The sequence below is a fragment of the Ammospiza nelsoni genome, chromosome 3 (assembly GCF_027579445.1).
Source record: "Ammospiza nelsoni isolate bAmmNel1 chromosome 3, bAmmNel1.pri, whole genome shotgun sequence".
In the NCBI taxonomy this organism is placed as follows: domain Eukaryota; kingdom Metazoa; phylum Chordata; class Aves; order Passeriformes; family Passerellidae; genus Ammospiza; species Ammospiza nelsoni.
Window position 1 is genome coordinate 55619763 of NC_080635.1, and position 27407 is coordinate 55647169.

Sequence of the window (27407 nt, forward strand, 5' to 3'; positions counted from 1 at the left end):
TGCTGCCATTGGCCAGTAGGAGATGATATGCAGAAGGGGTAAATTTCTGCAGTAGCAAATCTGGCTTTCATATCATGATGATCTCACCACAATTTCTGATAGTTTCTGCTAAGCCTTCTTGCTCTGGTGAATGATTATGCCTTGAATGGACTAGGAAAAATACTTTACTGTACTTCAGTGCTTGAGACCCTTTCTGTCTATCCCTGATTATTGCATTGGTGGAACTGTTGAGTGCTTCGTGTTCAATGGCTAATTTGGAGTTTTTCTTCTTCACTCTTGATTTGGCCAATAAAGTGAAGACAAATCAAAGAAAGAAGGTGAGTGTGAGACCTACCACAGGGGGCTACATTCAACATAATAGTTTTCCTTGGTCATTGTTTCTAGGCACTGTCAGGTTCATACCTCTTTTGCCTTTGGCTTCCTGGTGGCTTGGTTTCTGAAGTTACTGCTCTGTAGGAGACTAATTCCCACACCACTGGTTTGTTTGGATGAATAAGTAACCGGATTACATCAATTTTTGGTCATTCAGCATTTCAACAGCATATCTATACATCATGTAGAACCTAGAAAGAGGAGAAATTTGTAAATAATTTTTCTTTATTCTCTTTTTTTCTTTTGTTTCTGGAAAACAGGATCAGCAGCAGTCATCATTCACCTCAACTCTATCAAGTGAAGCATCTTGCTCTCTCTCCTCTCCTGAAAGCACTTTCAATTCCCAAGAATCATCGTCTTCCTTGACATCCAAAGTGGTTTATTCCGAGAGGCAGTCCTGGCTTGACCTGGTGAACAGCTCTGCCACGGAAGAGGGTGATCAGCCTTTAACGTTCTGCGTACAGATCCATTCTGACGAGGCGCCACAAGTGGTCTGTGTGGATGCAGCAGAAAGCCAGGAAGTGCAGCTTTCCCAAGCCAATGGTGGATCCCAAACCTCTTACCTAAGTGCAGATACACACTGTCTAGCTGTGCCAGATGCAGCAGGACAGCGATCACCAGCCAGAGGTGAGCTAATGAGAGAGGAGATTTTTGTTGCAGAGCCGTACAATGGAAGAGTTCCAGGTTTCCTTAACTTCCTTCCCCCTTCCTTCCTCTATATTCCTCACTGAAGAGTTTTCCAGGGGCACATCATTTATAACATTTAAATTATTGCACATTAAATATATAACTTAGTATCTGGTTTGCAACTTTTCTCAAATTGTATCTATATGTTAGACCATAACCTCTGTGTATAAATTTAGCATAGACGTAATTTTATTAACAGCCTTTATTTCAGTGCAGATGTCTTTTATTAGTTAGAATTGAATCAAAACGTTAACAAAGTGTGTCACAGAATGGATGCTGTAACAAAACTGTAATATGTAGGGAACGGTGAACATAGGGTTAAGTCAGTTCAATTTTACAAATCTGTGCTGCTGCATTTACTCAAAGTACATAGTCCCTATTTGCTTCATTAAGCTTCATTGTAATCAAGAGACAACAACTGAAATCCTGAATCAGAAAGTCTATTAAGACTGGATTTTGTTTAAGCAAATAGGTGTCCGCACAGTATCCTCCTACTGAAATGTACTGCTAATTGAAAAAGGTGGTGTGGTACCAGAATTTGGTTGAATTGTACTGTTTGTAACTCTCCTGTGTAACGAGGAAATATCTCCTGCCTTTTGAGCAAAGCTTCTTCTTCCTGAGTTAAAAGCAGTTGAAGCCTAAGAGTTGTTCCTGGCATACAGTTCTGAGTAGAGGAGTAATACATAAGGGAACAACAACATTCCTGTGCCTCAGCTCTTCCCATTATTCCAAATCCTTGTAAAGATTTGAAATGACTACTCTGTTGCTGAAAGAGAAGGGTTGTCTCAGCACAATGGAAAAGAAAGGTGCATCTAAAAGCTTAGGCTGAAAATAATGCAGTGGTGAAAAGAAACAACATTGGAGTTGTTGGGAAATCAGGGCATTTCTCTGTAGGTGAACCTGATACTGAAAGATGATACTATGAGACACATTAGTTACCTTGTCAGTCTTCCTATGTTTTACAAATATTGACTCTTAAAAAGCTGGCACCCCTTTATGTAGTCATACCTTTCCTGATTTTACACACACACACACACACACACACAAAAAAGGACATTAGGAAAAGTAAAGTTTTCATCAAAAGTGAAAATTAACTCAGTGTTTTCTGCTCACCTACCTTATCCATTCTGTAGGCTTCTCTGCTAGAAAATTCTGCAGCAATAAAGAGCAGAAAAAATTAAAATCCAGAGTGAGCATATGTGCTGTTTCTATGCATTGGAAAAGAGTGCTGTGCTTTGAGTTACTGTGGAATCTACTTCCCCTAATTCTGGCTTTTCAAGTTGTGAAAAAGTCTATGAGAAAGTCATAGAAATGACTATGACTTTCTAATGAAAAAGTCACAAAGACATATAAAATATATTTTACCTTATGAGTGAAATTTGATAAAGTCATGTCTTTGGAAAACATCATTAGGGATATTCAAGTAGATTGTTGGAATGTAGGTAATAAATGGCATAGTGGCTTATAGATCCTGTTGATAAAGATTCAGTGGTTGCTCTTCAGAAATCTAAACTTTTGCCTAGAATATACTCCTCTGGTATTGTCAGAAATCCTGCAATAATGTGTAGGTTATTGCTTTCCATTGTAATGTAAGTGTGACAAATACTTTTATGTCAGAGAATGTGCATGACACATTGATAATCACTTAAAGTGTAGTTTGATCATAGGCTCAATCATACTAACCAATTAAATGGGATTAAAATGTAAATCAAGGCATATTTTTGTATACTCCTGCAGTGGGCAAGATGGTTTAATTTTGATAAGGTTATTCCTGGGGAAATGAATGCTTCTGTTGCTCACTGCTTAGCTGATAGGCAGCCCTGATGGCAGAGCACAGAACATTTCCACCTGAGCCACAGTGGTGATCACTGACAGAATTCCAGGAATAGATCATTTCCCCAAGACAGTCACTATGGAAACTGTATCACCTATCACCTCACTAGTTCTCGTCTGCATCATGACCCATTGCTGACCAAGCAAACGTACACCAGACACAGGTCTGTCTTTCCTTTATCAGTCGGCATATTATGGGCTGGATGTGGAGAGTGCTGCTGTGCGGGGCCCTTCCCTGCAATGGTCGCTGAAAACATTAAGGAAATATTTTGCAAGGAGATTAAGATACTTCAATTTGAGCATGAAGTAGGAAAAGAAGGATTAATGTAAAATAACATTTCTGTTCCAAATGAAAGTTATCAAAAAGGATGCAATTCTGGCTCTGTGGCTCATCCCCCAAGAATTTCCCTCTCCAACTAGTTGATAAGCATGTGCATAAATACTGTGAGATGAATTCAAGTTGTTGAGTAAAATCTAGCTGCAAATTCTCCTGATTTGCAAAAACTGGTAAGAGTACCCTTGTTATCTGATGCAAAACAAGAAGGCATACTTCAGTGCAGTGGGCATTATTTGCTTTAAAATGCTTCTGAATAGTGTGTTTCTAACATGTTTCAGTCATGAGTGTGCGTCCAGGAGGAGACAAGTCTGTCTTTTGTCCACATTTGTCCTGAAAGCACATATTCCCTGTGTGTAAAGATGGCCCTGCTATCATCAGAACAGCTATGTTCTTAGTCTTTGATCCCAGTCCCCCACAGTACCTACAGGTGTGTCTCTCTGTTTCTCCTGGTGAGGATAAAAAACCCTGCCACACTGTTTTCTGGCCACATTCTTCAAGGTAAAGCCACAAGTTGAATTTTTGGTTGTAGCTGATAAGAGCCTAGAGTTGAGGTGAAAATTTTCTAGAACTGAAGAGATCTTTTGCTGGGCAAAGTCTAGAAATGGAGACCAATGTGAGAACAGTTGGTACCTAAAGGAAGAAAGAGTAGCTGTGGTTTTGTGGGAAGAGCTTACCATGAAAAAGTACAAAAACAGTGAAGAAACCTTAGTGATGAGTTAAACAATGGAAGAAACATTTTCCAGAAATAAATGAATGAATCTCCATAAGAAAAGCTACAGATTCAACTAAATGCTGATGGATTATTTTTTCCACAGAAATTATTTAATGAACTCTGCTAAGCAACTGTGAGTGTCTGGTGCAAGGAGCCATAACATTTGATATCTTTAACAATCTTTCCAACCACTCTTAGTGGCGTTATGAGCATTGTCAGCATTTCTTCTCTGCACCAGTTACTGGGGAGATGTTACATACCAGAGAGTGAAACAAAGAAGGGGAGTTTATCGGTTTTCTCTTTTGAAAGGAGACCAGCATTATGCATCCATTTGCTTTTTGGAAATATTTAAAACTTTGGTGATGCATCTTGCTACATGCAGAGTGACAATGGATTCTAAGCTGCCTGTGATGCAAAGAAATTGAAAGGTAAACAAGAAACAGCTGAGAATACAAGCAGCTGTCTGACTACGTGCACTGTATCCAGGAGCTGGCCTTGGCCCCTCCAGGATGGCTGGACACACTCTCCATCCTTTTTATTTCTTCTGGCAACCACTGGAAGAAAAAGTATATGACCCTGACACACCACCATTATGATCAAAAACCACAACAGCTAAAGGAAGCCACAGGAACTAAGAGGTTTTATAAGAAAATGGAATGTGTGTTCCTGTTTAGTTAGGTATCTACTACTATAGCAGTAAAATCCTTCTTCCCTGCATTTTCTGAGGGTTTCATGATCGTATGAAGTTGATGTACCTTGGCAAGACATTCCTATTTTACCACTTCTGGTTCATTTTACCTTAGCTCACAGTAGCTGTGGAAGATCTGGTGTGTGCTGATATTTTCAAACCTGGACAGCTGTTCAAATACCTCTTGGATTTTATCTGGGTTGGTTTTGTGGGAAGGAGTTGGTTAAATAGGAGCTGGATTTATTTAATTCCTTCTGTTCTCACCACTGACATCCTCTTCCTCTCTGGAGTCTGCCTGTGCCAGTAATAGCCAGAACAGATCCTCTGGTGTGCTCTGGCCCCTTTGTTCCTTCTGCAAAAGTTATAGAGAATAGCTGGATCGTGGCTGAGACTAGATGAGAAATGTGCTTATGGGGAGAACAACTATGTAGAGAAACAACTTGAATAATTATTTTTTCTCATCAAAAAAGCTTTAGAAATCACAGTGAAAACTATGGTGCTATGGTTTTCTGAACCCTCTGAAAAAGAGATACTTATTTATGTTGTTTCCAGTTCAGTTTATTAAAATTCCACCCTGCACTGCTGAGTCCACTGTACTGTTAGACAACAGCATCTAATTGTGGTAACATAGTTTCCTGAATATTTTTTTCCAATCTTTCCTCCCTTAGTTCTGCATTTACCAGTGAGGAGTTTGCCTGAGTTATGCTCACCTAACTGAATTTTTTTCTGTATTTTCTGTTCCATAATTATGTGGGAAATGAGATTTCCCTGAGGTGACTTCATATTCCAATCAAAAAGTCTAGTACCACTGTGGAGAAGGGCTTGGGGGTGGATAGGTAGGGAAGGGCAAAAATCACCTGTGACTTTTTGCCTCTGCTCTTTTCAGCCTTGGGTCTATGTGTTCTCTTGACTGGTGTAAAAAATTTTAGCAGAATCAGAAAAAGGGGTGCTGGCAAAGCTACAAGATGCTCATAAGAGTAGCGAGAACAGGAGGAAGAAGCAGAGATTTTTTTTCCCTGGGATTAATACACAACTGGGGGTCTGTGAGATCTCAGTTACAGAATGGGAGAACAAATATTTACATTTCGGATAAATTTAGTCAGATGTGTTCTGTTGGAGGCGGTTTTCAATGCAAAATGCTCTTTTTGCCAAACATTTCATATTTCTTTATCTTTACTACTGGGAAACAATCAACATTGTTTTTCACAGCTGCTTTTTGAAAGTTCTGGATAATTTCACTTATGGAGGCTTAAAGAGCATTAAAGTTGAGATTTCAGACAGGCTCCTGTACTGATGCTCCAAGATGGGGAGTCTCAAAATATTAATGTCTCCAGCCTCTGGCAAGTTGGCTGACAGGAGGGCTGAAGCTGAAAATTGAGGAGGTGAAGAATAGGCATGTTGGGCCTCTGGGAGGTTGTTCTTGTCTGTTATACCTCCAGTTAGAAGGAAATTCCAGATAAATGGCATCAAGCCTCAGAATTGTGTTTTAGCTCCCCTAAATCAGAATTTTTCAGTTCCTCCATTACCTCTCCCCCTTTCAGATTTACAGCATCAATCTAATGCATTCAGTGGCAGCTTCAAGCTTGCAAAATGTGGGCTTTTTCTGAGCTTGGCTCAGGGGTGCTCAGGATGCTGAAGGTAAAATTCCAGATAGGTAACAGATAGTCTGGCCTCAGTTTATAGAGGTTTGTTGGCAGACATATTCTTTGTCAACAGCAGCAGTGTTCTACACAAATGCACAATATTAGGATACTCTCTTATTTTTTAGCAGTAGTTGAAATTAATCAAGGATGGTGACAAAAGTGCTGTGTAACTCATACCTGGCTCTACACAACCTGTAAGTTCCACTAACCCTTGCTTTTCAGCAGTTTGTTCAAATTCCATTTAGTTCTTTATCTATCTGATATGAAGAATCTGACATGGTCCCTTCCCTTTGAAATCATCTGACCCTGATTAATCTCTTGGAGGATGAGAATGGTGGAAGAATAAGAAATAGGAAAAGAATTTCAGGTAGAAGTCTTGAAAGTATGCAGAAGCTGAGTACACTTTGCTGGGCAAGTGCATCATGTATGAGCCTTCTCCTGTGCTTTTCTCCCTTTGGCTCCATCTTCTTCTGTGCTGAATGCTACTTTACTCCTGACAGTTTCCCACAAGTGCATGGAAGATATCAGATTGTTTTGCATGAAAGAAGAGTGTTCAGTGAGGGTGAATTTTTCTCAGTCTTTCTGCTTTGTAACCCTCTTAGGATACTGAGAAAGTTCATGAGTTTGCCTCAAAAGGTGTCTGGAGCAGGGACCTTAAGTCTGCTGTGGGTTGACTTTATCTAAGAGTGGCTGAGCAGGACTGAAGCAACTTTCTCCCCTTCTTACAGTCTTGGATAGTTGATAAAGATCAATTTATCTCTCAAAGTATTACTGTGCACAGTCCTGATGGGTGATGTCTACAGCAGAGTTGAGGCAGTCCTGTGCAGAAGCTGGCTAATGAAACAAACAGCTGCTTCATCCCAAGAAAGCAGGCAGGAAACTAGTTATTGCAAGCCTCATGGCATGTGCCAACAGCTTTCAGGAAATACTATTGCCGTGTATTATGCCTTACACTTCCATTTTTTTTTCTGTTTCCTGCAGCTTGTTAAATATACAACAGCTCTCCTTTTCCTCCCCCAGCAATGTACCAATGTTGGAAGTTATATTTAGTTTTAGTTAAGTTACAGTAGGCTTTTTATAATCACACAGTAGTGAAGAATAGGCCAGAAACACGGTGAAGGCAAATATTTGCAGCATATCAAAAACCTTTCTCGTAACCTAAATATTTAGAAAGAACAGAGATGTAGGAGGATGCTGTACTTTATAAAACATGGAAAAGATAAGAAGCAGCCTCCTTAGCAAGCTGACATATTGCAGCAGTCTTTTCACAGCAGCATGACTGAGCAGAAGGACTTGTTCCTTTTGTTGTGAATATATTTGCTGACTGCAGATGATTTAGAAAAGTAAATGTTTAACTTTAAAAGAAAAAAGTGCCCAGCCAGTTCAATGGGAATAGGAAGGACTGCAGTTGAGAAGAACCAACACCACTACCCCCAGTGACATAAAACCAAGTGTTATCCAAAGTGGATCTTGAGGGATTCATTAGCACCCTGAAAACAACAATAACTGTAAGACTTTCCTGTAGAAATCACTGAAGCTGTGTGGACTGAAGGACAAGAAGTGAATTGTGCAGTCTGTTGCTAAAAATGTCCTTCTGCTGAAACGCCCCTACATATGCCCAGCACATTTTTCATTTCCGTCTGTTCATTTTAAAGTTTTTTTATTCTGAGAAATGCCTTTGCTTAAATTATCTTCTTATTTTATGCCATTCTTGGTTGTTTATTCAATTTTCCTTTAGTGTACTCTCTGTCTTAGAAGATGGTCCTGCAGCTTGGGAGCCAACAGAATAATTAAGGTGGAGATAATCAAGGCTTTGTTGTAAGGCTTTATAAGCAAATTCTCTGCTGCAATCTGTGAAACTCAGGGGCAAGACATTGGATATCGCAAGGGTTTTTGCTTTAATCTGTTTTCTAGGGACCTTCTCTTGGGGCTCCTGAAATGTTTCTATGTTTCTTTTAATTGCTCATTTTTTGAAACTCTGTTTTCAATAATTACCAAAACCTGGTGATGAATCAGCACACCAAAGAGAATTTGCCCTGAAAGTTGCCAGGTAGAAGCATAATTCGCTGTGAGTAGCATGCAGGGTGGGATGAATGGGTGTAGATGCTATCAGAGTTGTTTCATTCAAACATAGGGCTACTGACAGTTCAAAGTCTGTGATATATCCAGAGCATTAAAGCAGCATTCTACTAGTGGAGATACTGCTCACATCTGTTTGGATCATCACCTGATTCTTAGCAACGTGTGAGTTTGGAAGTATGTCTTTCTCATAGGCATTATTACCCTAGAAATTACCCTAATTTCCCTTAGTTTTAACTCTAATACAATTATTTTTTGAGTTGGTTAAGAGCCTTCCTAACAGCTGAACATAACTTTTCTGTTATCTGCTGATACATTCACGTTCTCATGCCCAATTTATTCTTTTCTTTGCAGACCAGGAAAAGTGTGATGATGATGATGAGATGGAGCGACTTTACAAGTCATTGGAACAAGCAAGCCTGTCTCCCATCGGTGATCGTCGACTGTCAACTAAGAAGGAGCTTAGGAAGTCATTTATCAAGCGCAGCAAAAACCCCTCCATTAATGAGAAACTCCACAAAATTCGAATGCTGAACAGTACATTAAAGGTGAGTTTGCAGGTCGTGCCAAGGAAAAGCTTGAGAGGAAAAAACAGTTTGGCTGAAAAAGAAGCAGAACAGACTTCAGCTAAACAGTAATTATGTATTTACTGAAAGCCCCAGAGAATTTTGTTAAAATTTGGAATTCTTTTTTTCTGCTTCATTGTGAACACTGATCTGTGTTATGTTGTTCAGCTTGAACTGGAAGCAGAGGCAATAGCTCAGGAGGGACTCCTCTTACAGAAGTTCCAGCCCATTTGGAAAATTTAATAAAGAAAACTCTTAGTTAACTGGAAAACTTGCTAGCTCAGCTAAATGCACTAAACAGGGGAGCCTTAAAAAAGGAAGAGCAGACAAAGTACATTGATGATAAAGGACATGAAAATGACCCTAAGCCAAAAAAAGTTTTCCTTATGTGATTATCTGAGAATGTACAGGATGTGCCAAAGCTATTGTAAAGACCTCCTGTAACTAAAATATTTCTAATAACAAAAGCATCCTGCTTTTATGTTGGAAATATATCACAAACTGGAGGGGTACAGGGGTTCAGGAGACGTTCCATGAAAGGGCCAGTAAATCTGTCTGGAATGTGGGAATTTATGAAGCAGTTTACTTGCCAGCATCAAGTGTCACGGGATTTCAAAGCCTGCTTCTGAATGGTACTGAGGGAAAATAAAGCTTAACGACAGCATTTGTATTGTAAGGAGAAGACAGAATAAATGCAAACTTGGGGCTTCACTTGTTTCTTTTTGTATGCATTAGAAGCAGGAATTGAGTATCTTGTTTCAAATGCATGTATTTGGCCTCAGGTACTGTAAGCTGGAGAAATGCATGTAGAATGGTTGGACTTGATGATCCTAGAGGTCTTTTCCAACCTCAGCAGTTCTGTGATTCTAAAAACTTATCCTGCCAGCACAATCATTGGTTTATTAGTTGCAATGGAAGGCTTGGCTTTGGCGCCTCAGCCTGTATTGAAATTCCTGAAAAGTAAAGGCAATTGGGAAGAGAGGCATCCTTCTTGGCTCTGTATGAGACCTGGTGAAGTCTCTTCTTAGTATCAATGGGTTTTCAGAGATGTGGCAGTGGCTACAGAAGTATTCATTTGCATCAGCACTAAAGTGAGTCCCCCACATAGCTGAAAGTTGGTTTAAAAAGTGTGTCCACTTCCTACATACAGAAACATTCCAAAAAGTTTTCCCTGCCAGGGCCCTCACTAATAAATCTAAGAACCAGTTAGTGCAAAATGGAGTTGTATTTTGTGGGACAGTCACTTTCATTAGTATGGAGCTGAATGGAAGCCTTAATGTCAGACATGAGCAAGGAGGACAACAGGGTGCATTGATTTAGCATGGGAGTATTATATAAGTTGTGATTAACTCAGGCTTGTCCTACACTTGTATTTATTATGCAAAAATAAGTTTTGGAGTGTTCATAACATATCAAATACGTTGATCTCTTTGGGTTTTTGGCTTTTTTTTCTCTTTTTGTGGTTTTTTTTTTTTTTTTTTTTGGTTTTTTTTTTTTTGCTTTCTTCAAACTAAGAATCTGGAGTATTTACAAGACAAATAAAAAAAGCACAGACATTTTCTCATAGACACAAACACACAAACAGAGTTCTCTACACAGCAGTATTTAAGTTAGCCTGTCTGAAAGTCAAGTGCCTGCAGTGGGAAAGTGCCATATTAATTACATCAGTGGAATTATGTGCTTTTAAAGTCAATTTTCTTAATGTATAATGCAAGACATAAGATAATTAGAAATGATCTACTGGAAATTTAAAAATCAGGAGTTTTAGATCCATATGTATGCTGCTTTAATTAAAACCCTATTAGTTTGAGAAGTGATTTATGCAAGTCTCAATGCAATTTTAATTTTAGACTTTTGACTCCACATATTTAACAACAGATTAATGTTGCTGCCACAATATATCATTAACAAAACATGCTTTGAATACTTTGGAAGAGAGGGAAGCTATGTGCAAATGCATCACAGTCTTAGTGAATGTGGGAAATAATTTTAGTGCTACAGGAGAAACTCCATGGCATGACTTTTTGCTGCAAGTTTGTCCAGTAGAAATACTTCTCTTCCTTCCACCTCCTTATCTCCTTTCTTCTTCTCTTAAGCTAACTGCACATATCCCTGCATCAGTGCTACAAGTCTTCTTAAAAGGGTCTTGAGGGTAGGATGTGTGTAAAACACAGTTGAATGAGCTTTTGGGTTTGAAAAGCAGCTAAGGCATGACAGGAGTTGGAGCAGTTGAAGTTTCATTAGATAAGTAGTGGGATATGGATACAAAAACAGCTGATGGCTGCCATCAGAAGGTGAAATCAGTGTGTGGGAGTATTTTCAAGGTGTTTTCAAGGCAGCCACCAACACAGGGTGTCCTTGGGTATGATGAATGGGTGGTAGCAGGAGAAGATGGTTAGAACTATCCATTGCTTTCACACACAGACTGGAGTGAGGGAGTCCAGCAGAAGTAGCCAAGTTTTGTTAGTGCAGCATGGTGCCTCCATTAATAAATTATACTGTCACCCTGATTTTTTAAGATTTTCTAAGCCTTCTATGTTTACATTCTTGTAACGAACTTTCTCACACACTTTCTGTAAATAACCCATTGTTTTGCATTATTTTATGGAGGAAGAGAAATTTGATAGACTGTTGGTTTGTCCAGCGTCATTGGAGAGGTAGCACTTTTACCCTCCAATCCACTGTCACTTTTAGAAAACTATAAATATTACAGTCAGATAATAAACTTCCCTTTTCTTCACCTTGAGAGCAGCAGTGTGTATGCTTGTGTTGTTTCGTGTCCTATAGTGACATTTACCTGCTCTCTGGGTCTTCTCTATTCTGTGGTCCCTGGATAGGCAGTATGGGCTGGAAAAACAAAGTGGTTTTTTTATGCCACAACATGAGGACATCAAAGAACATCAGTGTGTGAAAGGAGGGTGTAGTGAAGACAGAGCCAGGCTATTTTCAGTGGTGCCCAGTGACAGGACCAGAAGTGAGGGCTCAAACTGAAACACAGGTTTCCCCTGGATAGCAAGAAACACTGTGAAGGAGACCAAGCACAGGTTGTCCAGGGAAGCTGTAGAGTCTCTATCTTTGGAGATATTCAAGAGTCATCTGCACACAGTCCTAGGCAGCCTGCAGTAGGTGGCTCTGTCTGAGGAAGGGTTTTGGCCCAAATGACTCCCAGAGATCCCTTGCAAGCTCAACCATTCTGTAGTTCTGTGACATGCACAGTCTCAGTGTCCCTGCATCAGTCACTGCCCGCACCTTACAAGTGAACCAGGGTGCCTGCAATATATGGTCTGAGCTGCTCTCGCCTAAAAGTAGATGCCAGATTTATTAGCAGTAGCTGGTGGTAGATGGCAGACACAGGTATTGTAGCCACTCTACTGCCAGTGCACAAATTATATCCAAAATTATGGTCAGTGCAGGTCCCAGAGAAGAGAAATTTATTACATGGAATGAGTGTTTTTGAAAAAGTTAGAACTGCTGTGAATTACAGAAATAAATGCTGTTGTGTCTCGTTTCATGCAAGCACTGTCTTGTTGAGAGACAGAATAACAGTGTGCAATTTTCACATGAATCTTCTCTCATCAAGTTTTGCTAAGAAGCCTATAAAAAAAATCTAGATGAAATCATAATTTGCCGTTAACTGGGAAGAATTTTTACTGCAGACATAACTTTGATGACCTACACTCTAAAAATGGGAACAAGCTGCCAGGAGGATGGGTAATTTGCCATCTCCTTGTGACATGAGTTTAACATTCCCGGAGTGTTTTTGTTAGGGACAATTGTCTTGACATTTTCTGTGGAAATAACCACTTGTTCTCTTCCTAGTGTAAGGAACATGACCTGGCCACAATTAACCAGTTGCTAGAGGACCCAAAGCTGACAGCGGTGAAGTACAGAGAGTGGAGGAGCACAAACATCATGCTGGTCCAAGATATTTATCAGCAGCAGGAGGTCCAGGACACATCCACAGAGAATAGTGAAGAGCAAGAAATGACTCCACAGCCAGTCACTGAAAGTGCTATTTGATCAAGGGCACACGACAAGATTTTTCTGCACGGGTCTTCATGTACAAGCGATTTAAGCTGCTGTATCTTGAGGTTTGTTTTTCACAAGTGTGCTTAAAAGGAAAACAACCTAGTCTCCAAAGTTTTAAATGTTCTTGCAGAGCTCATTTAATGTCAAATGGGCAAGTTCCCCAAACTTGCCCAAGTTGCCCAAAAATCACGCCTGAATGTGGCCTGCATACGTAAGAAGACTATTTAACAAAGCAGCAAAGAAACAGTTTTCAGTTTTTGGAGAAGAAAATTATAAGTGTCCAGCTCCTGAAGGATGCAGAACTATGTAATATCTAGTGTATAAATATGAGATCCTTGGGATTGTTTTAACCATACACCTTTCCTTGAAATGAAGCTAAACTGATCCCAACATGATGTAGCCTACTCTACCTTTTTATCCTTTATGGTAACCTGACGTATTAGTTTTCATCTCTGTACCCATTTGCTTTCACCACTCAACTACTTTAAATGGAGACAAATGGAAGAGCAATTGTGCATGAGTTGATACTGTTGACAGCTGCCAGGCACCCAGTTTGGGCTCTGCCTGATGTTTTATGAGTTTCAAATTTATTTATGGTCCAGACCAAGAAGGTACTGTCTTTCTACAAGAAGAAGAGGTCTCTAAGTTTTTGCTAACATTTTCAGTGAGACAAAATTCAACTTTTCTTATGGACTTGGCAGAATTCCTTGGAAGAATTATGTTCTTTCTTTTTTTGGCAACTGGGAGTATAAAAGGTACAAGTTCATCCCAGAGTCCAACTTAAGGAAGGTGATCATATTCACAAGCCAGAAGCTAAATGACTCAACTCCTAATGTGGACCTAGAAGTGTAAAACAAAGCTGCAAATATTTTTGTAAATATATGTAATTTTATTACTTATATGAATGTGACTATGTACTGTATAGATGTTTTATTTATATATTTATATATGCTGAATTTCCTAATATAAATAGGCACATGTGGACCAAGCCCACTCAGCTGGGAGTGCTTACTGATTGACTTGAAATGCCTCTTTATTTTGTGTTCCATTATAGATCACAGTAATCGCTCTGCAGCTGAGACTACCCTGAGGCATACGCTGTGGCTCTTTCTTCTGCTTTTCTAGCTTTGAGTTTTAGATGAAGAAAATCTGTACAACTTAGGGCCTGAAAAAAGTTTTCTGAGAGTTTGAAGAGTTCCATTTGAGGGGAAAAAAATAAGAGGTTTTGCTGCAGGATCATGACTTTTTGGGTTCATTGTCCTCAATAAAAGGTTTTAGGCTTTTGCCTTCCTCTCTTCTGCAATATAAGGAATTTTGCAGAGTGCTGAATTTTGAAAAGCAAGAATTAGTCCACCATTCCCAAATAAATGTCACTACAGGAACTGTGACAATCCACACTTCTGTTGATATTTCATGAGGATATTCTTTGTCATTAGTTTTCAATACAGTTTATCTTTTAAAGCAAAATACACTATAGACATGCAGCCATATTCACCTCTCTTTATACATTTTATGTTTTATCATAGCTTGATTGACAAAACAAAAGATAATGGTGTTAGTGGGAACATATGAAATCTTTTCCACCTGTGTAGTGATTTGTTTGAGTGTTGATATGGCACTTTTAATACTCAACAGCTTTTCTTTTAAAATAAAAGCAAGGAAATAGATGAAAATGACTAAATGGGGAAGCAGACACAAAATCCTGGATGGTTAAAAAGCTATTCTTTTCAGGAAATCATCATATGAATGGTGATTCCATCACTTCACTAATTCTAATTAGAAGTTAAGCAAGCTAAATACCTGCTGCAATTTGGTTTAGAGTAACTGCATCTTAAAATGGAGCCCATTTTTAGGTTGCTTTTTTTTTTAATAATTTTTCCACCATTCCCATTGAAATGCTGTCAATTAACTGCTGAGAACACCCTGAAAATTAGGAGTGTAGGGATTTATCTGCTTGGTCCATTTAATTTTTAACTACCTGGTGCTAAGTAATGGATAAATATTGGAGGACAAATTGCATGTTCTATCACACATGTGAGTTTCTCACAAAACAAGGCAGGTAAACACTGTTTTCCTTCAAAATCATCTTCACTCAGATGCTGAAAAGAAGCACATGCTTAAGTGGCCTATTGAGCTGGGCCAGACAAGTCAGTGCTTTGCAGTTCTGAGCAAAGTCTGGGTCAACTCCATTTGCTGAAGTAAATTTGCTGTATGCAAAGAAAAGCCTATGCGGCCTGTACATGCTGTGTTGGCTCTTTTCACACTGCACTTGTGTAAACACAGACAAAACAGCTTTCCCAAATCTAGAGACAAAGAGATGCCCTTGGACTGCCCAAACTCCACTATTGGTTTTGACAGATTACATAGCCTGAAATTGCTTTTAAATTACTCTCTTTTAGATGGTCAGTAGATACTTATTGTTGAACTATTGAGGTTTTGGAGACCTACTAAGCATGGGCTCTATCACTGCTTAGAAAAGAACAGAAAATTCTTGAATAGGGTTACTTTAATCCCAGTTATAACTTTAACAAATTTCTTTGTTCAGGAAAGCAAATGCATTTTATGTACTGTGCAGGAAGTCTAACTCCACTCCCTTCAGCTACTACTTAGACTCAAAATAATGGAAAGCGTGGAAAATGCAAAGTGAAAATTGCAGTGAAACAGGATTAATTTTCTGGCATTGCTAATTACTGTGACAGTTTTTGCCTGGGTTTATCACAAGGGGCTGCCCAGCAGCGTGAAAGCCATAATCAGAGACAGAATTATGCACGAGCTGACAGCTACAGCGGGGAGCTGCCTCAACAGGAGAAATTTGGACAAGTCTGTGCCCTGCTCAGTGATGCTTGGAGTAACTGGTATTTCTTGGTCTGGATTTGGAAGACCTGCACTATTGACTCACAGCATAGGGAGCTGGGCATCCCTAGTGTGTGAATGTCAAGAAGTTTTTAACCATCTGCGTCAAGGGACATGTTTTGTACACTTTTTTGGGAGAAAGTGTGTGTGTGTGGATATGTGCACATGCACAATTTTTCTTGTCAGTAAAGCCAGTTGGTGCAGGAAGTCCAGCAATGGGGATTTTGGAATTCCTGATAGTAATACCTGATTTCAACTGTTTCTGCAGCAGGAAATTGAATCTCTCTGTTCTGGTGGTGTACATCTCATGAGATACCAGAATGAGATGGGATCACGTTTCCTTTCCTATGATGGAAGAGATTCCATGTGGGGATTGTGAATATTTTTACATCTAGCTCTGATGATTCAATCAATACTAGGGTTTCACCTTGTCATGGTTTTAAGTGCAGCTGGAGATGAAACACCATACAGTTGTTTGCTCAGCCCCCCTCTCTTTTCCTTCCCCATCCCTGTGTAATTGGGAACAGAATTGAAGTAAAAATTGTAGACTGAGACAAGAATGGTTTTGTAATTTAAAATAAAGTAAAATACAACAGTAATGGTAAATAATAATAATAAAAAAAAAGGAAAGAAACCCAAGCAAGTGATGTTCAATGCAATTGCTCACCACCCACTGGTGCCAGATCAAGCCCCCCTCCCAAGTAGCTCCCCGTGGTTTATTTACCTGGCATGATGTTCTGCAATGTGGAACATCCCTTTGGTCAGTTTGAGTCCTCTGTCCCAGCTATGCTCCATGCCAGTTTAGTTTTTTGTGTATTTCCCCACTGGCAGAGTACGGGACAAGGAAAAATATCCTTGACTTGGGATAAAACAGGGCTTAGCAGAAAACAAAACACCAGTGTGTTACCCATTCTGAATCCAAAACATAGCACTGTAACAGATACTGAAGCAGAAATTAACTATACCCTAACTGATACCAGGAATAAACAGGAATAAATAATGTGCTGCTTCTCTTTTTTTGCAAATCATTTGAATTTTGGAGAATACCATCATATTGAGAGAAAAGGCTGGTGTGGGGCAGTCAAGGAGGGAGGAGAAGAAAAAACATGGTATTTGATTTAAAACTCAGTGGAAATTGAGAATTTAAAATTATTTCTAACTTGAAAAAATTATGGGTGTGTTACACCTATTGTGTAAGCCTGTAAGCTTACATGTCTATTACAGATTTATATGAATCTGATAATATGAAAACCTGTATTTTTAAACTTTTCAAGTAGCAAAGGAACCCATGAAAGCATAATTTTATGAGGGGAACTGCATGTACTGCGTTTGGTTTTTGGGCTTTGGCCTTTTTTTTACTATTTTGCTTGTTTAGTCCTACAAAAGTAGACAATTGTAACCAATTGTACCCAAGTGAGGGCCTGAGTTTACTTCACTTACATGAGACATGTCTTTCTGCTAACAGGAAGCCAAAGTGGTTTTCTTGTAGTAGTGGAGCCAAAGTGGAATTTCCTGTTTTGTGTCAGGCATCCAAAGCAGCAGACATTTTAAGATGTCAGTGAGCATTTCCTTGATGCTTGAGGATTTATCCCATTTTCATTTGCTTCAAGCTGCAACATTATAGCATTTTTAAAAAATGGCATTCATTCTGAACTGAAATAAAATTTGAGGTGAAAAAAGGAAAATAGAACAGAAAAAAAGGTTGTAGCTAAGATCATGCTGAAATTCACATCTCTGCATAGGGTAGTAGGAGCTGAGCTTGCCAAAAGCTAAGCATTTCAACATTGAAAAAAATTGTAAGGTGTTGAAAAGAGTACTACATTCCTTGAAATTTACTGTGGGAGAAGTTCCAAGACCTGTCTGCTCTGGAAAAATGAATATTTTCCTAATTTATTTCCTCCTGATAAAAATCCAAAGGGAGTGTTTTTTATAAGATGGCAGCAAGTTAAAGATGAAATATGCATGTAATTCATTGATAGCTCAACAGCCTTGATGTATGATCTGGAAATGGTTGACTTTAGATGACTCAGCCTGTACCACTCAGCCTGTAGAATCCATTTCTTTGGGAAAGCATTGTAGCTACCAATGTCTGAGGCTTATGCACCCCATCTGGTCCACACGAGGTCCATTTTGAAGATGTAGGTGAATGGCTTTTCTATAGGGCAAATAGTTTGTATCCTCATGCCATAGTTTAGGAACCACTCCCTATGTCCTAGATGCCTTAGGACCTGACCAAATTACTCTGGCTCTTGAAGCTGCTTATGGCAGTTTTATCTTCTCCCAACCAAAAATAAATAGAGGCTATGAAAGTGCATCTCCCACTCCCACATGAATTAAAACCAGCACTAGTCTAGCAGAGATTTATGGAAGTCACCTTATTTATGAGTGTTTACCAAACTAGCTCACCTGGTGAAAAACCATTTGTGCATACAAACAGCAGTGCTCTTGTGCCAAGCTTTCAGTGCTGGGGGCTGGCCCAAAGGAAATATGGATGTGTCTGTCCCACTGTGCTCTGTGCAGAGAGGAAAAGTCATGCACAGAAGAAGATTTACCAGGACTTCTATCAGGCAGTGGCAGAGCCTGCAGCACCACAAAAGTACATGGGATCCAGATTCAGTATTTTATCTGCTGAGTCTTTTTTTTTTTTTTCTTCACTGGTTTAAAACTCACAGCACAATGTTGGCACTCAGCGCTGCCTTTTTACTGCTTGTTGCCTACACGTGTGAATTGATTTTCATGGAATGATACACACATCTTGCAGAATGAGAGCCTTATGTTTGCACTTGTCAATTAAACACTGAAATGAGAGAATATTTTGCTCAGCCTTTTTTTTTCTGCTTATTTTCACTGCAGATTTTTCAGTTTACTTCTATAAAAAGAAATAATTTTTTGCTGGTTCTTTAAGCAAGCAATTTCCCTGTGGGACTAATATTATTATTAAGTTGTATAATCTGAAACCACGAAGACTCAATGAATGGTTTGACTAAGGAATGCCTTCTACTAGTTCACAATGTGGTATTTGAAACTGCTTTTAAATTAGTTAACTCTAACTCTTAATTGGTTATTGTAGGCACCCTTTAGGAAGATCAGTCTCTTCTGACAGGTATGGAACATTTCTAGATTATTTTTAAGCTCACAGAGCAGCCTGCTTCAATTAAAAGAAGATAGGTATTTTTGTCAAAAGGCTTTCAGTTTAGCTGGAGAGGCCAGCCAGGTAGCAGTATGGTGAAAGTGTGTTTCCTAGGAAATGAACTTGTCCTAAGGGCTCAGCTGAAAAAAGAATGTCCCTGTCTCTGTCCCCTCTCTTCCCCCAACCTCCTACATGCTCCCACTGCTTGCCTTGGTCTAATCAGCTCATCATTGGGCACCTCTGTCAGCTCAGCCAAGTCAGGCAGCAGGGAGCAGACACAGCAAGCTGGATATTCATCTGCAGTGATGATAACTGAAATTGCCTCATGGAGAGGGTCAGTGCCTGACAGAGTCCTCAGAAGGGATGCAGCCGGGTTCTGTAGGCAGAAGCAGAAGGAAGAAGAACTGTGTAAGTGGGAAGGAAGAAAGGGACTCTTTCCTTTCAGAAGTAAAGCATTAGCTTGGCTCATGCTCCCACAAAGTTATACCTTCGCTTCTACCAAGCAATGATTTCTCTTTTTTCCCCCTGCTAGATAGGGAGTCATGAAGACAACCTGAGGAAACAGTTTTCATGTGATCTCAGCCTGTGCTCTTGCTTTCAGTGCCTAATGCACAGCCAAACATTTGGCTTCTGGGCCTGAAAACAAGACTCTACAAAAAAGCATCCAATGATGCATCTCTTTAGGATCCTTGCTGGCATGCTTGCTGTGGGAATGCTGACAGGAAAGGCAGTGGGGCACCATATGTCTACCCTTATGCCTGCTGTAACACCTCACCTCCCTGCCTTGGGCTGCCTCTTGTTTGGCTCTTGCTTTTGCTTTACACCCTCTTGTGGCGGTACAAAACATCAGCTGTTCCAACGTTTTATAAAGGTGTCATTGAGTTGCTCATTATGATTTGGACATTTGTCTTTTGTCTGATTCAAAAACCCTGTTGGGTTTTATTTGGCTGGCTTCCTGTGAGCTTGGGGTGAGCATGATCACTGGCAGCACAGAGGGCAAAGGCTCCATCCCTGCATCTGACCCTATGTCATCACTGCTTATTTTGGAAAGGCTCAGTCACCATTCTTCTTATTATTGTGGCTTTTTCTTATGGCTGGAAGAAAGTGCCTACTGTCAGTGAGAAAGTTCCTGTATTATCTTCCTCTTCTCAAGAAATATCTTGGTTATCACTGGGGGATGTTTCAAATTGTCGAACAGAAGCCTTGGCAGCACATGACATACAGTGCACAGTGACAAACTGCTCTGTTATTTTGGTGGGGAAACTGTATCTTTCCCCTTTCCACTTCTTGGCAAAGTGCTCTCAGTCTTGGGAAGACAAACAAGTTCTTTTACTGCGGGTGAGAAAACTTCTGCGAGAGGCTCTCAGCGCGCTCCTGAAGGAGAAAACTGATCCCTCAGCACAGCCTGCTGGCTGCTGGCAGCACCACAAGCAAGGAGGCAAATCACAGGTTCGTGGGTAAGAGTGGAAACAAAAATAAGAGGGTTCGCTGCAGGATCATGATTTTTTGGCTTCATTATCCCCAGTACAAGGTTTTTGGTTTTTGCCTTCCCCTCTTCTGCACGTATACAAGTTTGTGATGGTCTCAGCCCACATTTGAGGAGGTTTTGCAGAGAGGTGACAGCATTTACAGCAAGTGGGAAAATGGGAGATGCTGTCTGGGACACTGACCCTCTCCAGAGCCAAAACAGAAGCAGTAAAATTAAACCAAGGTCAGTCTGGAGATAAAGATGCTCTTTAGTGAGAAAGAGCAAGTGAACACCTGAGCAGCAAAGGTGAACACAAAGGAAAAAGAGCTGGTAAATTAGGGGGTGTGGGAAAGGGGTAATTTTTGTCTGATGAAAAACAAATGGCATGGGATTAGTGGAATACCCCAATTGGCCATACAATGGATGGGGATGATTTTTAGTATATGGCTATTTAATATCCATGTATCTCATCCAGCAATTTATTAAAGCTGTTTTGCAGAGCACCCTAAAATTTGAGGGTTCAGATGTCAGAGATTTTTTTTGGTGTAAAATGCACTTAAGGACCACATTTCTGTCCCTTGTGAAATGTTCTGTGCATGCCTGGTGAAAAAGCCACTGTCATGGTGTGTCACAAGAAAATAGCTGAAAAGTCAGAGGCGTTTCCAATGTCCTCAGCCCTTGCAATGGCAGTCCTGGTAACTGACAGGCCTGGCTGCGCTCTTGCAGTCCTGTTGCTGAAGCAGAGTCTTTGTTTCTAAAGTGCATTTTCCTAAATCTCATTTTTTTTACAGACAGTAAATTCAGTTCAACTTGGCTAGCGCTTAAGTTCATGCATTACAACAGCTATGAAGATGACTCTGCTAGTGGTGTAATTTGCTGTGAAATTTGGAAATTTTTCTCTACAAATGTCAGGAGGAGCTCCAAATCAGATTTTATGTTATTGTAAAACACACACATCACCTTCCCAGATAGATGTGATATTTCATCATGAGCATAATTTGCTTGCTGTGAAACAATTTATTCTGTTCATCTTGCTGCTCATGACATGAGGCAATTCAGGCAGCTGTGTTGTTTCTGAAATGTGTTTTCTAACACAAGAAAAAGAATGACTTATGGTGCTGGTACTATTAGGAAGAAGCAGATGACAGCCTGAGGACTGAGGCAGCAAACAAAGCTCAGCACTTTGGAGACAGTGGCACAAATGACATCTTCAAAAGAGGATGTGGGAATTTCACTCATTAAAGAGAGAAAGGAAGCCTATCCCATAAGGAATCAGAGAAATCATGAAGGCAGAGTTTGTGTGACAGCGCTGTTCATACAAAAAATCAGTGTGTGAAGTAAACCCTGGGAATAAAGTTCAGATGCAGGAAGGTGTGGACTGGTTTAGGAGCACAGCTGCTCTGGAGGATTCTAGGGTGACCTGGCTGAACCACAGCCCAGGCAGGACTGGACATCACACCAGCTGACATCTGGACCTGGATAAATGACACAGGACAAGAGGATCCCGCGGAGAGAAAAAAACAGGCTGCAAATCTGCCTTAGTTCCTGAGTTCCGTTTGTTTCATAGATACCACTGGGCAAGGTAAGCAGAGCAAGGTAAGACATAGTAAATCATGACTCGGATGTCAAGGATGGGAAGGTGGCACAAGGGAAACCACAGCAGGTTCAGTTCCCAAGGATGTGTTTCACACAAGAGGCAGCTGCAATAGGTCAGCACTCTGCGCCTGAGCTTTGCAGTGTGGCCTGAACCATGATGCCACTTTTGGCAATGTTCACAAAAAAAAATCAGTTTCTCCAGCCTTCAGTTTTCCAGTCAATTTGTTGCCTTGGAAGATATGAAATCCTACTGTGGGTTTACACCTTCCCTGATATACTATCTACCTCCTGGAGAGGACACAGTGATAAATTCCGTTTATAGTTCAAGAAAGACATAGCTATCTCTGGGATCTTATGCCACCTGCAGCCTCCCAGAGTTTCCCAGTAAAATGACTTTGGATGAGGATCTTTGCAACAATTTCGTACTCCTACTTTGTCTGTCAAAATTTCCAAAAAAGATCAAAAAAATAACTATACACATACCTGTATTCAGTTGTTAATGCAGCATCCAATTAATTCCACTGCACCAAATTCACCTTTGGCATTAGCTGAAGAAAGAGATCTAGTTTTTCCTTTGATTCATTGAAAGTTATGGAATAATTTGTAGCTGCAGTATCAGGCTAAATTCTTAAGTGCTACATTAGTGAGGATTATAAAGGTAGTACAGATCAAGATGAAAGAGAGATGTTTATTCTGTATTGCTCCAATTAATCCTTTCAAATCCAGCAGCAGCCTTTTCTGCAGCATATACCCACACATTCACAGATGAAGGTGCTTCTTCAAGCACCTTGAGCTTGAAGAAAGCCTGTACAATATTGAACACTCACAATACTTTTTTTCTTCATAGCACTTTTTATATAACATTTTATTTCACTGCCTTTTGAAACAATTTCTTCCCATTAAGCCACCACAATCTTAAACTTAAAAAAAAGTAGCACTTCTCTAACACTCTCATTGATACCTGTGCTGAAAGCCCAGCAGCAAGCATCAAATACATTATTAGAAAATATGCACTTAGAAGGAAGAATAATTTCTACAAAAGAATAGAACAAGAAAGAGGATTGCTGCTGTGTTGGAGAAGAGGCAGCAGTAGTTCCACTGAACTTACACCAGACAGAAAGTAAAATAGCAACTACAAAGCAGAGGCAGTAATGTTAAAGGGAAAAGAGTGGAGGAGTGGAAAGGGGGAGCCTTAGTAAGACAGCCTGTGGAGATACCACCTATACGGCATTTAAAATTTGCCCTAACTTTTACTCCATTATAGGTAATACTGATTTCACTGAATTCTCCTGCATAATAAATTTACTTTTGCTGTTTGCTTTCTTGTCCTCACTCACTTCTAGACTGTACCTTATTATTGATATATGTTCTCTCAGGGCCTGGAAGAGATTTGCTGAAGTTCTGGCATTGTTACCTAGAATCTACTGCAACTAGTGACCTGTATTATTAATTTTAAACCAAAACATTGTGAAGATGTCTTTAGATGGTGTTTTGCTCATCCCTCACAGGCAAATTCACCAATTCAGACATTTGAAAGCCAAACCCAAATGCTACAACTTTCTGTTCAGACTGTCTACAAAGGCTGTCTAGTCTTTACCAAGTCCAAGTGATCCCAACACGTGATGTTTTGCTTTAAGAAAAGTGTGGATGGAGGGTATTCTTGGTTCAATAAGTTGAAATCCCATTATACCTTCATGATACTTCTGTCTAAAATGTCTTTAGCACATATGTGTACAGGGGAGCCACCTGAACTGCAGTTCTTTTTCTGACTGTTTGAAGACCCCCTGCTATTAAAGAGACTAAAAATTCCAGCTGCTGATGGGTCTGAAGCAGAGGTCTTAGGAGAAGTGGCTGAGGGAGGTTGTTGGTGTTTAGCCTGGAGAAAAGGAGGCTCACGGGAGACCTTATTGCTCTCTGTGACTGCCTGAAAGGAGTTCCAGGTAACAAATGATGGGATGAGAGGAGATGGCCTCAAGTTGTGCCAGGAGAAGTTTATTTTGGATATTAGGAAAACTTGCTTCATGCAAAGGCTTGTCAAGCATTGGAACAGGCTGCCCAGGGAAGTGGTTGAGTTCTGATTCCTGGAGTGTTTAAAAGATGTGTAAATATGGCCCTTGGGGATGTGGTTTAGTCGTGGGCTTGGCAATGCTGGGTTAATCCTGGACTTGATGATTCTAGAGCTCTTTTCCCACCTAAATGATTCCATGATTCTGTGATTCTACTTCAGTTCAACCAATAGGCAGAAGGTGATGTGTACAGCTACAAGCACGCATGTAATTCCACTGCTACCTCTACTTTCACACAGTTGACTTTGGGTTTCTCTGCCATATCTAGCACATGTTTTTCTTGGGAGAGAAAAAAGCTTTCTCACAATTATCCCATATTCAACTTCCAAATTACAGAGATGATGATGGCAGTATAAAAGTCAACATAAATGCTCTATCAAATGTTTAAAAAAATTAATTTTCTGTTGCTCTGTAATGAACTGCATTGAGCCAGAGACCATCAGCACAGAGGGAGGTAATAGTTATTAGCAACACCAGTGGGAGGTCCCCCTGTTCAGAGTTCATCTGGTGATGATATTAATCTTCTCCATTACCAAGAATTAATGTCAAAGCATGAAATTTTGATCCATCGTAAGTGGATACTGTGATATGGTCTGACCCTCTCTTGAAAATAGAAGCCTCATAAACATTGTTTAATAACTTTTGTGTTAGTGTTATGATGCTACCATTCTCTTTTTTTATCTAATTGTATTATGGTACATGAAAGCAATCTTGATTTGTAAATCTTTCAGAGCAAGTTTTGTCTGCCTTCATCATCAGACCCCTTATCATATTTGGATCTACCAGGTTGTATTTATCCCTCTGACTCAATGTACAGGACTCTGGAGAAGAATGAGTTCTTGTGATGCTGCCTACTGACAGCATTACAAGGGAAAAATAAGATAGATATTTACAGAAAGGAACTGTGACAGTAAATTGATGTGCAGAAACAACGTGATGCATCACTTACATGTGAACAGTGTATCCTGGAGCCTGCCTGTTCCCTGTTCTTTTGTCTTCTCTACTCTGGAACATCAGATACAAGAAAAATATCACAGTGAAGGAATACAAAAAAAGCAATTAAATTTGAACAGCCTGTATCATCTCTGCACTGTTGAGTAAACCAAGCAAACATTTAATATAAGAGGTATATATGTACCCTTGCAGAATTAGTAAGAAGTGAGAGAGAATTCAGATGATCCTGAACTAAACTGTATCTTATTCACAAATATCTTGCTTCTTTGAAAAGTTCAAAAGAAAACAATTAGTTATTGGAAATCTATGTGGGGGAAAGAAAGGAGAAGAATATGATCCTGTGTCAGGTAAAAAGTTCAGCCAAAGTCAAACACTTTTACTTTTGTGTTATTTGACAAAATGTAGTACATGGAATCACTAATCAAGAGAAAAATTTTAAAAGATCAGGAGAAACAGCAGCTGGTCAAATTAGGAACTGGATACCAATAGAAAGTAAAGTGCTGATCTTATCACCTGGTTTGGAGATTTCAGTACTAGCAATTCCCAGATTATATATTTTCCAGGCAGCTTACAGTCTTGACACAAAAGTCATCACTTTGATCCTACACCTTGAAGAAAATGTTTGATGCAAAGGAAAAACTGAAAGAACATATTTCAGTTTGTTTGTACAAAAAGGCTTTCAAGAGAACATGACCTTAAACACAGTTCTAAGAAAATCAAGTAACACAGAAGTAGGTCACTTAAAAAAGCAAAGATTATTGAATGGTCTTTGGAAAATCAGAGCTAAACTGTTTTTTCATAAATTTGGCAAAACACTAACCTTATATAGAAAACTGCTTTGATCAATGAGACCCCAACACACGAAAACCTGTGAAAAATAAGTAGCAAGGACAGGGATGCCCCCCAGAGGCTGTGTCTGCCGGCAACCCACAGTGGGGCAGGGACCCACTGGAGGCCACCAAAGTAGTATTTTTACCACTGCAGTGGCACATAGCTGATTTCCAGAGTTTTTCCAAATTACCTGAATCCTTATGGTTAATTAGCAAGGATTAGTTGAGACTATTTTGCCCACAACACAATCTAAGTGCCCTTTTTTTTTATTAATTGGGAGATATGGAAGGGCATGATGTAGATTTCTAAGGTTTCTTCCCATTATTCAAAATGAGAGCCAGATGCCCATAGCACAGGTAATCACACTCAAGCTGCCTTGACTTTATTGACAATAAAACCAAAAGGATGGGGTGTTCAGCTGTTGAGCTCTCCCTTCCCTTTTTTAGCTGAGTGAACCTGCACAAGTCAGCTCAAAGCCAACTCAGCTGCATATTTCTTCTGCTAGAGCATCTGCAATTACACTCAGCTACATTCCAGCTTCAAGAGAGACAAACTCACACAAAGAGACTTGGGTTCATGGGGTCTATCTCTGCAGTGGAAAATGTCAACTCAATTTTCCTCTTCCTTTGTATAAAGACTCCTTAAAGTAAAGAGGGAATTGGCTGATGTAATTGCTAAAACATTCTCCATCACATTTAAAAAGTCATGGCAATCAAATGTAGTCCCAGGTGACTGGAAAAAGGGAAACATTGCACCTGTCTTTAAAATGGGTAGAAAGGAGGCTCCTGAGAACCAACAAATCAGCCTCACCTCTGTCTGGGAGCATCATGGAACTCCTAGAAGTTATGTCAAGGCACACAGGGGACAGGGAGGTGATTTGGGACAGCCTGTATGGCTTCAACAAGGGCAAATCCTGCCTGACCAGCCTTGTGGCCTTCTATGGTGGAGTGACCACATCAGTGTGACTAGAGAAGGGCCTTGGGTGCCATCCGTCTGGACATAGGTAAGATTTTGACATGGGTCCCACAATGTCCCTCTCTCTAAATTGGGCACACATGGCTTTGATGGGTGCACTGTTCAACAGATGAGAAACTGCTTGGACAGCCATACCCAGAGAGCAGTGGTCTAAGGCTCAGTGCCCAGATGGACATCGGTGACAAATGGTCTCCCTCAGGGGTCTGTTTGGGATCAGTGCTATTCAATGTTTTCACCACAAGCATGGACAATGGGGTTGAGCGCAAATCCACAAGAAACAGAGATATTTTTATTAAAGGTTTACAATGCAGATACAGAAGTTGTGTAATAATATGCTACCTACTGCAAAGCACTACCAATGAACATTCAAGCCTTATGGAAAAAAAGACATTTTTCTTACTTTTTGCAAGTGCTCTGCTAATAAAATTTACTTCCTCATATCCTTAAGCCATCAAGGGTACAACATTATTACTGCTAAACATATTTACAGTCAGGTTTCTCAATTTTTGGACTGCAGAAACAGAAAATGTCCATAAAAATATTTGGCTATCTGCTGGCAAGTCACAGTATTTTGCCTGTGCTTCATGC

The 27407-nt window shown here is 39.9% G+C and overlaps 1 protein-coding gene across 1 annotated transcript in view; it reads left to right on the plus strand.

The window, feature by feature from the left end:
* Window positions 1-18486, plus strand: part of IPCEF1 (interaction protein for cytohesin exchange factors 1) — a 42978-nt gene extending 24492 nt beyond the window's left edge. The window contains exons 8-10 of the mRNA XM_059467666.1: window positions 633-999; window positions 8706-8899; window positions 12737-18486. Coding sequence (XP_059323649.1) covers window positions 633-999; window positions 8706-8899; window positions 12737-12937 — 762 coding nt within the window. The 3' untranslated portion in view covers window positions 12938-18486. The remainder of the gene's footprint in view (window positions 1-632; window positions 1000-8705; window positions 8900-12736) is intronic.
* Window positions 18487-27407: the final 8921 nt, after the last annotated feature.